The 15,811-nt window shown below is 39.7% G+C and overlaps 2 protein-coding genes across 4 annotated transcripts; one reads left to right on the top strand and one right to left on the bottom strand.

Annotated features, from left to right (window-relative positions):
• Nucleotides 1–863: 863 nt before the first annotated feature.
• On the top strand, nucleotides 864–7,837 carry LOC103706023 (uncharacterized). Of its 3 annotated transcripts, none has more exons than XM_026804243.3 (7): nucleotides 864–1,099; nucleotides 2,369–2,478; nucleotides 5,256–5,405; nucleotides 5,476–5,741; nucleotides 6,573–6,683; nucleotides 6,774–6,818; nucleotides 7,024–7,206. In XM_026804243.3, exons 1-7 carry the CDS (start codon nucleotides 997–999, stop codon nucleotides 7,079–7,081), a joined length of 843 nt encoding a protein of 280 aa, XP_026660044.1. In that variant the 5' UTR covers nucleotides 864–996; the 3' UTR covers nucleotides 7,082–7,206. The 3 variants fall into 3 exon arrangements, with proteins under 3 accessions (XP_026660044.1, XP_008788182.1, XP_038970425.1); XM_008789960.5 differs by lacking the exon at nucleotides 7,024–7,206 and adding an exon at nucleotides 7,465–7,837 and having other exon boundaries at nucleotides 868–1,099; XM_039114497.2 differs by lacking the exon at nucleotides 7,024–7,206 and adding an exon at nucleotides 7,465–7,837 and having other exon boundaries at nucleotides 959–1,099; nucleotides 5,239–5,405.
• LOC103706024 (fructokinase-1-like) lies at nucleotides 7,720–9,521 on the bottom strand. The gene is made up of 4 exons (XM_008789961.5): nucleotides 8,967–9,521; nucleotides 8,244–8,576; nucleotides 8,034–8,150; nucleotides 7,720–7,948 (listed from the first exon to the last, which is right to left on the bottom strand). Exons 1-4 carry the CDS (start codon nucleotides 9,372–9,374, stop codon nucleotides 7,820–7,822), a joined length of 987 nt encoding a protein of 328 aa, XP_008788183.1. The 5' UTR covers nucleotides 9,375–9,521; the 3' UTR covers nucleotides 7,720–7,819.
• Nucleotides 9,522–15,811: the final 6,290 nt, after the last annotated feature.

The following is a 15,811-nucleotide window of genomic DNA, read 5'->3' as shown; positions in this document are numbered from 1 at the left end:
GCAAGCTTTCTACAGTGCCAGGCTACCCGTTCGGCAAACGACCTACTACACTCTACACCAGCTGAGGGTGGTCGTGCGGAGCCCGAGCACGGTGACGTGGGGGATCCGATTGGCCTATATGGCGTGCCACATATGGTTGGATAGGAATGCTAGGGTTTTCCACGACAGACGGGAGTCTCTGTGGAGTATTGTGGAGAAAGCCTATATCCAGGCGACCGAGATCATCAGGGCTATTACTACGCCGAGTTCGCTTGGAATGGCCAAAGACATCTGAGACCCCTGTTCGGCTGCTTTAGCATCCAAGTTTCTTCTTATCTCTTGGAAGCCCCCACCCGCCAACTATCCAAAAGTGAATTTCGATGGTAGTGGTCCTGGAGTCGGTGGCAGGGTCGTGTGGGTTTTGTGATAAAAGGTTATTATTCACAGATGATTGTTGCGGGCAGCCGGAGTGCTAATGGGCTTCTAGTTATAGTGGCGGAGCTTAGGGCAGTCTGGGAGGGCATCTCTTATACGAGATGGAGGCGGGGAGATGAGTGCATCATTCTTGAGGGTGATTTGCCTACAGTGATTGACTGGATACAAGAGAATGGATAGAGAGGGGATGGGAGTTCCCCTACTTTACGACATCCATCTGATGCCGAGAAACCGTAGTGTCTCTCAGGCAGTATACGTATATGGTAGACGAACAGGGCTGCAGATTGGGTCGCTTTTTATGTTGTGCAGTACTCTAGGAAGATATTTGGCTATATCAGGGAGCCCTTCGCGTATTTGTATCAGATCGTAGCTGTTGATTCTACTAGCTGTCCTTACGCTTGGACAGGGTGAGCAATCGTTGTACAAAAATAAAAATAAAAATAAAAAGCCCCTTTCCGGGTGTCCTCGCTCTTCTCACTCCACCCGTCCACCGCGAGCGTTTCAGCTCTGAGAGCCACTCCGAGAGCAACGAAGCAATCCCCCAGTGCTCGATCGCTCGTTTCCCCTGTCAATCCCTCGCCAATGGAGCTGGAGGACTGCGAGCGGATGATGATGGTACTGGACTCGTGCTTGTCTCGCATCAATTGGCGGCTGCAATATAGGTCGAAGCGTCGCCTCTTGACAGGTCGTCTCCTCCCTTCTTGCCCTTCTTTTTTTCTTCGTTGTTTCGGATCTCTTTTCTTGTTGATATCTCTAAAATATGGATCTTTGATTCTGATTGTGATTCAATTCTTGAAGAATGGTTGATTTGGGGGTTTTTTTTATTGGTATTTTGTTGATTTTAATGCCGTTCTGTGGGTTTTTGGCTGGATTGGGATTTGAGTCAAGATAGTACGTTTTGAACATGGTGTTGGCTTTTTTTTTTCGCACCCTTCCTTTTTAGTATTTATTGAATTTTCTACTTGATTATGTATGCTTCTGGTTTATGTTACGAGAAATGGCAATAGCAAAATAAGTACCAATCCGTTGAATTACACCTTTTTCCTTGTACAGAAAGTTTTCTTTCTCAGTTGCTTTCTTATCTTTTGTGGTTATGTGCTTCTGGGCGTGGGGCTGGTGCATACTTTCTACAAGGACATTTTCCATTCATATACTTGATTTTTGCTGCAAATATATGGTTACTTTGAGACTTGCTGCAACGATATGTGGGTTTCTTATGTGATCAATACTTGAGCATTTGGGGAATGAAATTAGATCGTCTTCTAATTAATGTGTTGGCAACTTTTATTTGGTCTGATTTTTTTTTTCTTTTTTTCTTTTTTTTGTTGATATGAGGGAGGTTAAAACCACCCTAAAGTTTAAGTGGTTAGTTAGAAATGCCCCTTTTCTTTGATGATATTTAATCTGGACTTTGTATTAATATATTTTTATGCTTCTTCTGCTTCTATCCCCTCTTTCTTCATGAGGATATATGCTACTCAGTCAGATTCAAACATCTAAAAGATTGTCGTTTCTGTGTATAATTTTCTTATTGTATTGATTTACTGCCAAATTGTAGTTCTTGATCGCTTTCCTTTATGGGACATTACCAAATAAGAAGGATCTAGGTCTTCTGGACAATATCTCATGAACTGATAGCAATCCTTGTAGCAATACATTGAACCACTTAATTTTCATTTTGCATGAGACAACTTGAGACTTCCCGTCTTGTTAATTAACAAGCAAATATTTTCTTTGAGTTTATCTCAGTTATGCTTTTACACAGAAAGCAATACATGCTAACAATTTATGAACCTTTTGGACAGGGCACTTAGGTTCCTTGTCACTGAATCTAATAAGATTTATTAGTACTGGGTAACTTCTAGACAGCAGGATATGCTGGGGCATTACACATTCATATCTTTATTGTAAATTTGTAACAAATGATTGGTAAGATTTTTTTTTTGTTTGACAGACATACTTTGTTTATGCACTGGACTAAGACCAGTAGTTCTGGTGGACTATGGTGGACTACTGCCAAAACTCCAAGAGGACCTCTGCTCACTACTTCGCCTTGCTCAGGAGGTTTTCACCTTGGATAGTCTCCATCTCAAACTCCATAATTTTAATCTTCTAAAAAGTTCATCCAAATTATACTGTTCTTTCTTTTTTCTTTTCTGGTTGATGTTTTACATCTTTATCTACTACAATAATTATGGTGAAAGACTAGATGAGGATTTTGTGCTATTTTCTTATGAAAATCTCATAGGCTCCTTAGTGAAGTTGTATTAGATCATGAGGAATTCCTTTAGTTCAAGCAAATCGGTAGCCTAAATTGAGAAAAGGTAAAAATAGTATAAACACAAGAAATGTCCTCCCGTAGATTTATGGAAAACAGAAAGAAACATTTAGATTTTTTCCTTAAAGCATAGATATCATGTAAATTTGACATTCTTTTTTTTTTTGAGAAAAGAACATGGTTTTTTTTTTCTTTAGTGAACTGAACGAGGACCTTTTAAGGCATGCATGTAGTATATATATGCAATGTTCAAAAACTCAATTCAGGACATGGTTTCGATCACTAAATGCGTTTGGATTTCCATAATTTCAATAGTTTCAGCTGCAGATTCAGCAATTTTCATGGTTAAAATCAAGGGAAAGTAAAAGGAAAAAAAAAAGGTCAATGCAATAAGAGGACATCTAATGTGGATTTTTTATTTTTTTTAAATTTACTAGTTTCAATCTAATCATTCATTTATTTATGGGTGAAACCAGTAAATTGCATGTGTACAAGTTCAACCAGTTAATATTAGAGAGTAGGAGAGAAAAGACAGGATGGAGACGGACACATGCGCGCGCACACAGAGGGAGAGAGAGAGCAAGAGGAAAAGAGATACAGTGAGTGAGAGAAAGACAGGAAGGATAGTGCCCGAGTTAGAGGGAGAGAAAGCGAGATAGAGAGAGTATCATGGAAAGAGATAAATGAAGAGAGAACAAGATAAAGAGGGGGGGGGGGGGGGGCAGAGTGAGAGAGAGAGAGTATGAGTTTGAAAGAGAGCAAGGGAAAGAGGCAGTGAGAGAGAACAAGATAGAGAGATTGTGAGAAAGAGTGAGCAAGAGAAAGAAGGAAAGAGAACAGAATCCAACAAATATGGGCTTCTGAATTAAAAAAAAAAAACTCCTGATTTTACGAAGATTTATGAGTTACTTGACAACTTTTACCTGGTTACCTCTGAGGTATAATCGTTTTCCACCAGGTAATAAGTTAATATGCAGTATTTGCATCAAAAAGATGATGATTCAGGGGGGAAAAACAATAAAGAGAAGCAAAACTTATATATATATAAAAGACATTATTTAAATAACATATTGTATTATGTGACATGTAGATGAATTGTTTCAGTAGTTTTGCACCAAAAGAATTAAGAAATTAACTTTCTTTAGTAATCTGTTAGAGTATTGTATTTAAAAGAAAAGGCAGTATATCATTTTACCATTCGATGTTAATCTATCTTATGACAATTTGAACGCTTGTCAGGTTTTAGTTATATGTTTACCAGATATACATCTAAAAATTTACTTTAGCTCACCAAATATGCATCTAAAGTTTTACTTTTTTTGTAGCCTAATATTGCAACCCTTGCAATTCTTATAAAAAAAATCATAAAAATCTAAGTTTAAACTAAAGAAAGCATTTCCATTCATTTATAATATTCACAACTCATATGTACACTATCTGAGCCACATAAATTGTATCCAGCCTACATTCCAAAACTGGTTTTGGATACAGTAGAGACTAGAACATTTAAGTGTCATTTTGGTGTCCCAGGAGAAACTCCATAAATACAAGGAGAGCCCCTCTCGAGGATGCTTGACATGATTGCAAACCATTGGGCTGGTTGGTGATAAGGTCTGATCTAGTCTTTTTTAATATACAGAACAAAGATACATGTAGTGCTCTGCTGGAGAGGGCAGTGATGGTTCAAGTAATGTAGCAGCAGCAGCAGAGCTTTTCTGCTAAAGACCACTTGTGGCAGAATAGTGTTTAAGATACCAGTACTTGTTTTAGTTTAGAGAAGAGTTGCTGTTATTCTTGGTTACTCCTGAAGGAAAGAGGCGAAAAAGAAACTAGGTAATACTTATCCATGAGATAGAGCAGACGTTAGAATTTCAGATGGAAGAAAAAAAGGAAACGTGTGCTTGTGTTTGTGTGCTTTCTACCGTGACATACGGGATGGGGGGAAGGGGGTGCAGAGTTGTAGCACGAGGAAAAGATTAAAATGTGAGGACATGTTTCTGATTAAAAAATAAGTAGAATCCTTGTGAAAAATCTATTATAATTTGACTGATTTTATGGTTCTTATACATGCCTAGATACCATATAAAGAAATTGACTTTAGTTGTTCCAGTTAGATAATTGCAAGGGATGTCATACACAGAATTAAGCTAAGCAGAAAAAGAAATAACAAATTAAACATTTTTTCTGTTAAAGCTAGGTAACATCCACCCAGGAAGATAGTTCCCCATTTCAACATTATACTTGGGTCAATGTTTCTTCGACAACTTTGCTCATAATTGAGGTATTTTGTGTTGAGTGTTGCCAAGGTTCGCCGTCTTAATACCAGACCCCGTACCAGTACCACACTAGCATTGTGTCGGTATGGTACGGGGCCTTTTCAGCATACCGAGTATCGGTATATCATCCGTACCGGATACTAGTATCAAATCGGTATGGTACGGTATGGCTCTTACCTATTTTGCCACTTTCTTCTGCCACTTTTATGTATTTTCCGTTTTTAGTTTACCTAACTTTATGGATCCTTTTACACTAAAATTATGGCACAGCGTGGTTATTTTCACAGAAGTCAGCCATTTTACAGCCATTGAGAGTGATGGTCCTAGAAGATATGGCATATATAGTTCATGTCAAAGAATTTGAGGAGCATATTTCATCAAGCCTGACCTTGCAGCAGCAGCTAGTTCTTCTGGACCTTGAACAATGCCCTCCAGAGGTGTTTCTGACTTCCCTGTTGCTTTCCTTTTGTCTTATTTCCTTTACGCTTACTCAATCCTTTGCTTCAGATACTGCCGCACACAGTGGAGAACGAAAATGCATCAGAACTTCGTCGGGCCCAAAAATCATTTTCATCAGTGTTTCCTGTTGAAGTTGGTGCAAGTGTTCTACCTGTTGTACCTTGTCCCATGGTAAAGCCAGTGATTGGATCATCAAAATGTGAGGCTGTTGATGTGTCTTGTAGTAGTAAGCATACTGCTTTTCAAACATCTTCGGCACTGGATCTGAGTTATATTACAGAAGATGCCAAGATCGCCCTATCATCTGTGAATGGGTAATCTCCCTTCCTAATCATGGCACCTTTACTTATTTTTTTATATATCAGTGCAGAAAGACACGCAGCTGTGCATTTTCACATTCAGATTCTTTTCAACAGATTAAAGTTTGCTTAATGTATAATGGACATTGAATAATAATATTTTTACCATTATATGTTTCCGTTCTATTAACTTGATCTGACAGGCGATTTGTCTTTTCTTCTGAGAGGAGCAATTGTGTCATTAGCACATAACAAAAATAAACTATTTATACCACGCAGTTATTAATATGATGAATAACTTGCTTGTTTCTTTTCTCATTGTTCTTTTATATAAAATAATGCATTGCAAGACCTTATTGGGAGGATTAATATATTGTGGTAGGTGATTTTTAACTCTTTCCTGTGGCGGCTTAGAAAAAACAAGCTCCAGAAATCCGTCATACTCTTAAATATGCCGCCCTCTTGCGGGTCTAAATAGAAGCTACTTAAACAAACACATTTTATCTCTGTTGAATACGTGGTGCATGATACCAATTCCTTTGGAGCTGTTGTTGTCAAGTGAAGCTGGCATCTACTTGAAGACCGGACCTAGGAAAAAGATACCACTTTTTTTAAATAGGTTTCTGCAATTCTCTCTCTCTCTCTCTCTCCCCGGGACAGACAGCTTCATATTTCTCTAGTCTTTCGCTGCCTTTGTGCCTCTTTTGTCTGTAATGCTCATTTTCTTCTTGTGCTAATTCACTGAATCTTGCATGGCTTATGTAATAATTCGGACATTCTGAAACTTTAGCATCCCTCCCTCATCTGTTCTTCCATAGATGTGCTTAATGCTGCAAATTCTTGCAGGTGGCTTCTTGGTTATCCAATTACATATTTGTTCAGCAAAGAGCACGGCGAAAAAGCTATGCGTAATCTATCTTTCAAGTCTATTTATCACTACAAGCTTTTTGCCCGCAGGTTCGACACTTCCTGTTGTTGTTGTTGAGATCACTTGTTTCTTTTTTCATACAGACTACTGATGAAAGCATTCTGGTAATGTATACGCAGAAAGGGAACACTTACCTCAAAGCTCCAGGAGGATGAGGTACTAAGGTTAGTTGTCCTATTTATAGTAAGGCAAGGGAACAACTGCATAGGATTTGCATACATACGCCATGCATTTATACGTGTCAGCTACATGCGCATCCATAGGGAAATCATGCAACAGCTCCAAATATATTTTCATTATTTTAACTGTCAAACTTTTCAAAGCCTGAAATTTTACCGTCATTACCTACATTTACATGAACGATATCAGGGTTCTTTCTATTATGACTGAAAGTCGAGGAGCAACTTTTCGAAGGCATGCCCAATAGGCTATGAAGTCAAAAATATATGGTTATGACGGATTCACAACCTATGTGCATGACATCAGACTAGGGGATTGAACCCACGAACATACTCATAATCAGAGCCATTTGGACAGACATCTATATGTTAAACCTACTAGATGAAATATTATCCCTTACATTCAACAGACAGTAATGGGATATATTCCTTGATGTCTCGTACAGGTACAGATATCGGATGATATCGGCTGTTTTTCAGACATTTATTGTGTCCTTCATCGTTTAAATGAATCTAAAAACTGATCCATGTGCTTCGCATGCAAAAAGATGTAAAGCTATTTCATTTCGTTGCATATATACCTTCCGCCTAACGAGTTTTTTTATGCTTTACGGCAATATGTTCGAACCAGTTTTACAGCGCCTTGTGATGTGGCTAAAAGAAGGGAGGAGGAGCCGTGGATCGAGGCATTTCTTGCTCGCATGGAGGGAAAGCTGAAAAGGTGCAGCCAGGTGTGGGTATCGATGCGGCTCGAGGTCAAATTCTTGGAAAGCAATTCCCAAATCATCGTCGTATAGCATAAATCACAGGAGGGCATCTTGGAGCGCAAAACGAACAAAACAAGCTTGCGAATTGGAAATCAGAATCAGCAGAAAAAGAAAAAAAATGAAGAATAAACCCTCTTAATGCTCTTAAATGCAAAATCAAATTACAACATGCTTGTAAAAAAAGGGGAAATATGGAACCAGTAGTAATCTTATTACGCTTTATGCTCTTTCCAACAATTGCACGACTTCTGATTCATATGGCAAAGAAGGGATCGCTCCTTTCTTGGTGGCGGTGATTGCCCCGCATGCATTGGCAAATCTCAGTGCTTCCCTCAATTTCTTCTCATCCTGCAATTCATCACACACGATTGATTCTTGAAATCTTTCAAAGTTTCAATCGATACAAAATTATAATGCAGGTCATATAACTCACTTGCAAGGCTGATCCGTCTTCGACAATGGTTCGGAGCAGGGCGCCGACAAATGCATCGCCTGCACCCGTTGTGTCCACCTGTTTGACGACGAAGGATCCGACTGTTCCATGGAAATCCTACAAAACAAACCAAGATCGACAGCAGATGTCACCAACAAAACCCACGATTGAAGAGCCAGCTTGATTCTAATTACTGGGAATTGCAAATACCTTGGTGTAGTAGTTGCATCCCTTGTCCCCAATGGTGACCAGGAGAAGCTTCAGGGTGGGCCGCCAGAGCTTCATGGCAACCTCAACTTCCACGGAGGCCTCGCCGGTCAGGAACTCCAGCTCGGCATCGCTAATCTTAACTATGTCGGCCAGGTCCCAGATGCTCATGATCTGCTCTCTGGCCTCCTTGGGCGACGGCCAAAGGGGCAGCCGGAGATTGGGGTCGTAGGAGAGCAGAGCACCAGCTTCCTTGGCCACCTCCATCGCCCTCAGATGCGCCGATCTACAGGGCTCCGCAATCAAGCTTATAGATCCATAGTGGAAGATTGCAGCCTGGACATCCATCCATAGAAATCAGTAACCATAACCACAGGTATCCAGCTCTTTCCCAGATAAATTCAGTAAGATCGCTAATGACAAAAGCGAATAACATAAAAGTTACGACTTGGATCTGGAGTAGGAAAGATATGAGGTGATTCATGTGCACTGGTTTGGAAAAGGTAAAGCATAAGAATCCATCGACTACCAAAAATAAATGATCAATCAAAAGTGCAGTCGAATTCAACAGAATAAAAAACCATTAACAATGAAAATGAAACTTTGGATGCCAAAAGACACATTCGAGAAAATAAAAAACAAAAGAAAACAGCCTTGTAAAATTCCAAAAAGAACGGAGTCATAGAAAAGAAGGAAGGAGAGGGAGAGATCTGGACTTGTGCGTACCCTTCTGAGGAGATCAAGATTGAGTTCGGCCTCGGTGAGAAGCATGTCGGCGCTCGGGTTGCGGTAGAACATGAACTCGCGCTCGCCATCGGCGCGGAGGGTGACGAAGGCGAGCGCGGTGCGGGCGTTGGAGTCGAACGTGACGCCGGCGTCGACGACGCCGTTGTCGCGGAGGATCCCGGCCAGCATGCGGCCGAACTCGTCGTCGCCGAGCTTGCCGACGAAGGCGGAGCGGCCGCCGAGGCGGGAGACGGCGATGGAGACGTTGGCCGGCGCGCCGCCGGGAGCCTTGACGAATCCCGGGGCCTCGGCCAACGACACGCCGGCGACCGTCGGCACGAAGTCGATGAGCATCTCGCCGAAGCTCACGACGAGGCCCCGGTCGCCCTTGCCGTTCTCTATGGCCATCGCAGGAGAGTTTGGAGGGAAGAAGAGAGGAAGGCTAAAAGCTCTGGGAAAAAAGAAGAGAAGTAAAGAGAACGCCAAAGAGGAATGGTGACGGCGAACGATATGGGAGAGGAGAACCGGGGGAAGGGAGGGGGTGTTAAATAGAGGTAGGTGGGTAGGACGGAGACACAAAGTGGTCTAATCTGGCTGGCGTCTGTTGGTTGAAATGTTAATGATATAAAAAGAAAAAATGTTGTGGACTTACTTGTGCAAATATGCAACTTGATGTTTTTTTTCTATGTAGAGTTCTTTTTTTAATTTTTGGTAAGGAAAAATCTATATTTGAAGATTTCCATAACAAGTTCATAAAACAACTGACAAGGAGATGATTAGATGGATTTAAGATTTTGTTACTGTTCACAAGTCAGAGGTTCTAGATAAGTTTTAGTTTTCTTTATCCTCATTCCTTTGTGGTTAAATGTAGTGTATAGATTGTCCCAGTCATCTTTTATCAGTTATGCCGTTTACACAGCTAGAATGATCAAAGAAATCGTTAGTGAGCAACATAGAACTCTAAAAATAATAATTTGTAGTTAAATGTGGAAGTTATGTTATCTTTGGCCAGCAAATTACATATGAAAAGGATGTTGATATTTTAGGCTTCATGATTGCTCTGTATTTTGGATTTTACGATGTCTGTCACATAAAAGGAAAGTAGATACACGGACTAAAACGTCTCTCATTTCATATCCCACAAGATGTGGTCAGGTTTAATACCAAGATAGTAATATCTTAGATTTGTTTTTTTTTTTCTCACTCACTGTTATAAGATCCTTTCATGCTCGAACTATGATGTGTTTTGTTTCAGACAGCTGAGTTGGAAAAAAAAAACATTTCTTTCCGCAAAAAAAGATTATTTTTTACAACATCGTTAAATATCCAATTTATTGGGAGGTAGGTAGCATGTAATTTAGTCTATGAAAAATATTTTTGAGGATTCTATCACGCAGCCACCAAAAAGACTAAAATTACATTATTCTATAATTCTACAACACAGCTGTGTTTAGATTTTCGAGCTGTACAAATTAATCCCGAGGTGGCGACAGGCCGAAAGCGGATGGACATCGGAACTTTCGTTGCAAGATTTGGAGTCGCGCACATGGTTTTTGATTGGATCCCCTCATGACACCCAGCTTTGACCCGAGGCTTTATACCTTGTTCTCACGGGTAACCGGGTTCCGAGACCTTGACCGATATAAACCGGCCAATATGGTTCTAAAGCTTCGGGTGCTCCCCCACGGAGAGGGGAATTTTAAAAACATTAAAACCGTGCCATTGTCACGGGCACCGTCACTTGAACGACTTCAGCATTGAGGGCTTGCGAATCCCTTGGACATCATCTAAATTTTTTATTTATAAAATGCCCAAAAATTTACGGTGTTTAAAAGGTCAAACGTTCCTTTAGTGTCTACTCGAGAAATATCTAAAGAAGAACTGATCAAAGAATTCCTAAAAATCAGGATTAGTGGTTGTCTTTTCTCCTCCCTTCCTTGAATGCTGACTTGTAATGCAGTAGTATTGGGAGTCTTTAGTGTCTGCAGAGTTTGTGGATGAAAAATTTATCAATATGGATTGTTTGGGAGAGAGAGCTACCTTTTGCGTAACTAATTTTAGTTCTTAATTGGATCTTCTAGATCCCTCATGTTTGTCCAAAGTTCTCTTTCTATTTTTCTAGCAAACTTATTTTCCATCTCCGGTTCCCTTTTTAACAATTTTATCCATCTCCAATCTCTATCTCCTAGTTTTTATTTTTTATCATCTATTTTAAGATATTTACCTATTTGTGTGAGTGATGTGCTAGTATTTTTGTAAAAAGTAATGTTGAGGAGCTTCTCTTATATATATTCACATAGATCCGGAGTGATAAGTCGCAAGCATATCTGTAAAAGAAGAAGAATAGAGAAATTATTGATCGAGATAGATGATTCATTGTTAGTATTATGAGAAAATAAAATTCAAGTTATTTAAAATTTTCTAGCTTGCTTAGAATGTTTAAGAACTTTTTTTCATCAAAAAAATAATATTTCTTTTATAATGAGAAAAAAATATTTCTTCTGTAATTAACACTGTAGAGAGTGATTATTTGACCGGTTGGATAATCTTAATATTCCCAAATTCTCCTTTTTGGGAATAATGGAAAGTACTTTTTTTTAGGGTGAAATCCTTTATATTAAAAAATCAGCGAGTACTCAACCAATTTTTAATCAGGTCGGGGCGCTCTCTCTTTTTCCGGTAAGATGGTGACGGCCGCCAAACATGAGTTATCGGTAGGCAAAAAGAATCTAGATATCCAAATTCAAGATACAAAATACATCCAAATTCAAATTTATCCAAAAATAAGATATGACATATTTGCTAAAAAATAAATAAAATAAAATTCTGATTGAATTTGATCTGAATAGAATTTAAGCATCTATTCTACTACATATTCTTCCACCACATCCGCATGCATGTTTACTGTCATCAGTGATTACCTTCTTCTCTTGCAAACATTATACATTTTTTATTATTTTTTTCTTTCCTTTTCTCCTTGGACTCATGTTGCTTCGCAGAATCTAGTACCTAAATTTAGAGTCGACCTCTAGCTCAAATAAATTAATCTAGCATCCAGAGCTGGTGTAGCTCATACCAAGTTTGGAGCAAGCTCAAGCTAATTTATTCGCATCAATACAGACAATACTTGCTTTTCTATTAAATGAGTAGACCAAAATATTTGTTGCTGCAGAATGTTAGGTGGGAACGCTGCTTCCCACCATACCCCTGCCATTCCAATATTTGTAATAGCTTCTGTCTATTTTTCTGACATGACTTCTTAAACTACTTTTCCCTCTGAAGAATAAGTCTGATGTCATTTTTATTTCTAAAATTTAAGGCTCTTTGTTTTTTTTTTTAATATTTCTGTTGTTTCTGTTTATTCGATGGTGCTAGTGAATATAAAAAGTTTTTAAAAAAAGAGCTTCTCATAATATTACTCATTTTGCAACACGAGCTCATACACTTCGATATAACTCAAGTACGGAATACCATCACATACAAGTCTCACTTTGTTGCATTAATCTTTTCTTCTTCTTCCTTTTTGGTCTCATGCATTTCAACGTGCTACATATTTGAGCTGTCTTCACTTCGGTGACCCATTCTATGGGTCTTCCTCTCCTCCACATCGTACCCATCCTATGGTGACCCATTCTCAAAACAACATCTACGAACCCAAGAATTTTTTTGCAGCCACCAAACTCCGTCTTCCTTCCCTCACTGAACCCACTTGTGTCCCTTGAGCTCACCGGGATCCTAATTAGTGTGCAGTTGTATTGGAGGAATTTGATGCGTCAGTCCCTAATGGCCCTCGGGAGCATATGCTGTGTAATGCCACTTGACATATAATTGGCCACAAGTCGGTAACATAACCTGAATGGGAGCTATGAGGACCGTACAAACGTGTGTTTAGTTCGACATATTATTCGCTAAAAAAAATTTGGATACATATACAAGACTAAAAAATTCAAAAACCTTCTGAATAGTCTTTTTCAATGAAATTCTGAATTGTGACTGGAGCATCAGTTGCTACAAAAGCACGACACATTCAGCCTTATAATCAAGCAACTATTTGTGCAGTTTTATGATTTGAAGTAAGCTTCTGGAGTTCTTAGTGGAGTATGGTTTTTTGCAATTCTAAGCTGGATGCATCTCTATGTACTCTAAGAATGGCCCCACACTCTATTTTCTTGTTTGTGCGCACCATTTCATCATCACCGGCGGTGACTCTAATTTTATTTTCCAATTTACTGACACATTATCCTGTAGGTTCTTGATCAAAAATCTCGACTCATTACATTGCCATCCACAGGCTTTTTCTTGTCATGGCACAAATACATCCGAGATCTACTCGAGCATTTTCACAAATACTATTTCCAACTCTACCACCAGTACTCTGATGGAACTCCTTTTGATACCTCAAAGTACAAGCAAGCTGTGGCGCGCTCAAACATTTCTCTTTCTCTCGTCAGCAAGTTATCCCGGCTTATGTACTCACTTTCACAAACACCCTCGACGGCTGTGAAACGTGTACTTCAATATCTTAAGGCCAGGATCAATTATGGCCTCTCCTCCGAGCGTCATTCTCCGGTTACTCTTTATCCCTATTCAGATGCAGATTGAGCCAGCAACAGGGATAACGCACCTCCATATCAGCATATGTTCTCTATCTTGTTTGTGACAAAAGTTTCCAAAGATTTACTTCGAGTCTCTCCTCATGCCTCCACCATGGATCAAATCGCCCATGCTCTTACAAAATCGTTACCATGATAGCGTTTCAGTATCCGATGGAGCCGCTCTCTTTCAGGGGCATGTTGGGAGTCGAACATCACGAGGATTTTTTTAGATATGTCCATCAACGGATAGCACCTATCGCCAAAGTTTAGGTGGTTTCAAATTTTTATTGCAATTATTTCCCTTTTGACCCGTCAACTTATGAATATAAATATCCGTACTGACATGCGTGTAGTTTTCTCTCACCGCCAGTGCCCATATTTCTTCTATGCAGTTAATGAGGTCAAATAACTGGCACCACCTAGAAACGGGGGAAGTTTTTATATTAGATATATATTAAAGTTCTTATCACATACGACCGTAGTCTTGACTGGCTGGAGAGGTATCACAATTCGGCATATACATCTTATTTACGTGCCGGATACTATTATCGTCCGTAGAAAAATAGTATAAGGGACGCCTTCGATTCTTCTTATTTCGTAAGGGACACGTCAGAATCCGTAGCCCTGCCACCGATTAGATAATATAAAAGGTCGGCATCATCAAGTCGCTGTTGGGAAACAGCGATGTCGACTTTCGGAACTGCAAGGAACTCTCCAGGAAGAGGTTCGAGGGGGACCTGGGGTGACGGTGTTTATTATATCGGATATCATGGGAGGACGAGCCAAGAGGGTTCCGGACGTGAGTTGCAGACTGGTCTCCATACATTGCCTGTTCCTCCCTGGCAATCAGCCACGTACGAGTACGAAAAGACGAGTGGGTGGGAGGAGTACGTCCGATCTAATGGCTGAGTTGTTTTTGACCGCGACCATGGCTGTCCAGCCAAAGCATGGGACCACGGAGGCAGAGATGCTTTGAAATTGGAAGCACGAGTTTGAGACCGGAGGATAAAAGATCTACAAGTCCCGCCGAATCCGGACTGAGATAAAAATGTGGCTGGGATGATTCTGAGATCGGCTGAAAATAAGTTTAGTAGATTGATTGAAGCATCTAGCTGACGTGCAAGAAATTCACCTTTCAGAGAATTTTTGGTAGAAGACTCTTCAATGCTATAGTCGGAATAACGAGATAACAATATGAAAAAAAAAAAAAAATCTCAACACAGAATAGTCTCGGTGAGTAATAGTAAGTACCCATTATGCATGTCCCATAAGTCCTCTGAGTTAACCTCTTTATACACGAGAGCAAGTCCTATCTTTATCTGGACTGATGTGACATACAATAATGTTAGGCAACAATTGGTAGTATGGCCACGGTGCAGGGATCAATCTACGTGGGCAGAGTGCAGCAAAGATCTGACACAGAATGTGGGATTGCCACGACTGCGAACTGTCGGGCTGTCAGTCTTAGGAATGTCAGCCCCGGTCGACGTGTATTGATGGTTCTCCTTAACTTAGCGACTCCTCGATTGGAGCTAAAATCGTTCACCTTGATTCTTGTCCAAAATCAGAGGCCGGTCTGGAAATAAAAAAATATATAAATAAATCTACCTCATTCTATAAGCTTAAGTTTTTAGGACAAGTGGTCATTTCAACATAGTATTAGAGCAGAGATTCTGAGTTCGAATTCTATCTCCACACTCTTTAATCTCATTATTAAAAAAATTTCATATGTTGGGCCCGCTCATTCCCCAGGCACCAACCTGGGCCAACTCATTGACATTTTATGTCATGAAACTAATGTAGCACTAGGAAACAAAGCCCAGCATTGTTGTGTTGATTGTTGAAGTGACATTATCGTAGGTTAGTAACCAGAAGGAGCTTGAAAACTTCGGAACAACTATATAGCAGTGAATGTTCAATCCAAATTTGATGTTTCAGCTTTTTTCTCTCTTTTTTTTTTGAAAGAATATTTATTGTACAGTATTACAGATATTATTTTATTCTCTTTGATTTTACTACATAATGTATTGGCTAGTTTGGACATAAAGTAGATCCTCGGTACGAAGAACAGACTCTGTGTTGCAAAGAAAAAATGGTTTAAGTTTTCCACTTCGTAGGTTGGTTGACATATCAACATGAGTAGTGCTACGGTACCATAAAAATGTCACATAAAAAATTGCATGGCTATCATCTAACTTTTTTTATGGAGCTCTCGATAAGAGAGATCTTTGTGTAACATAAAAATATCAG

Source organism: Phoenix dactylifera, chromosome 2, assembly GCF_051530095.1.
Source record: "Phoenix dactylifera cultivar Ajwa chromosome 2, Ajwa_hap1_PhDact_Kaust_v1.1, whole genome shotgun sequence".
In the NCBI taxonomy this organism is placed as follows: domain Eukaryota; kingdom Viridiplantae; phylum Streptophyta; class Magnoliopsida; order Arecales; family Arecaceae; genus Phoenix; species Phoenix dactylifera.
This window is presented reverse-complemented; position numbering and strand designations above follow the sequence as displayed.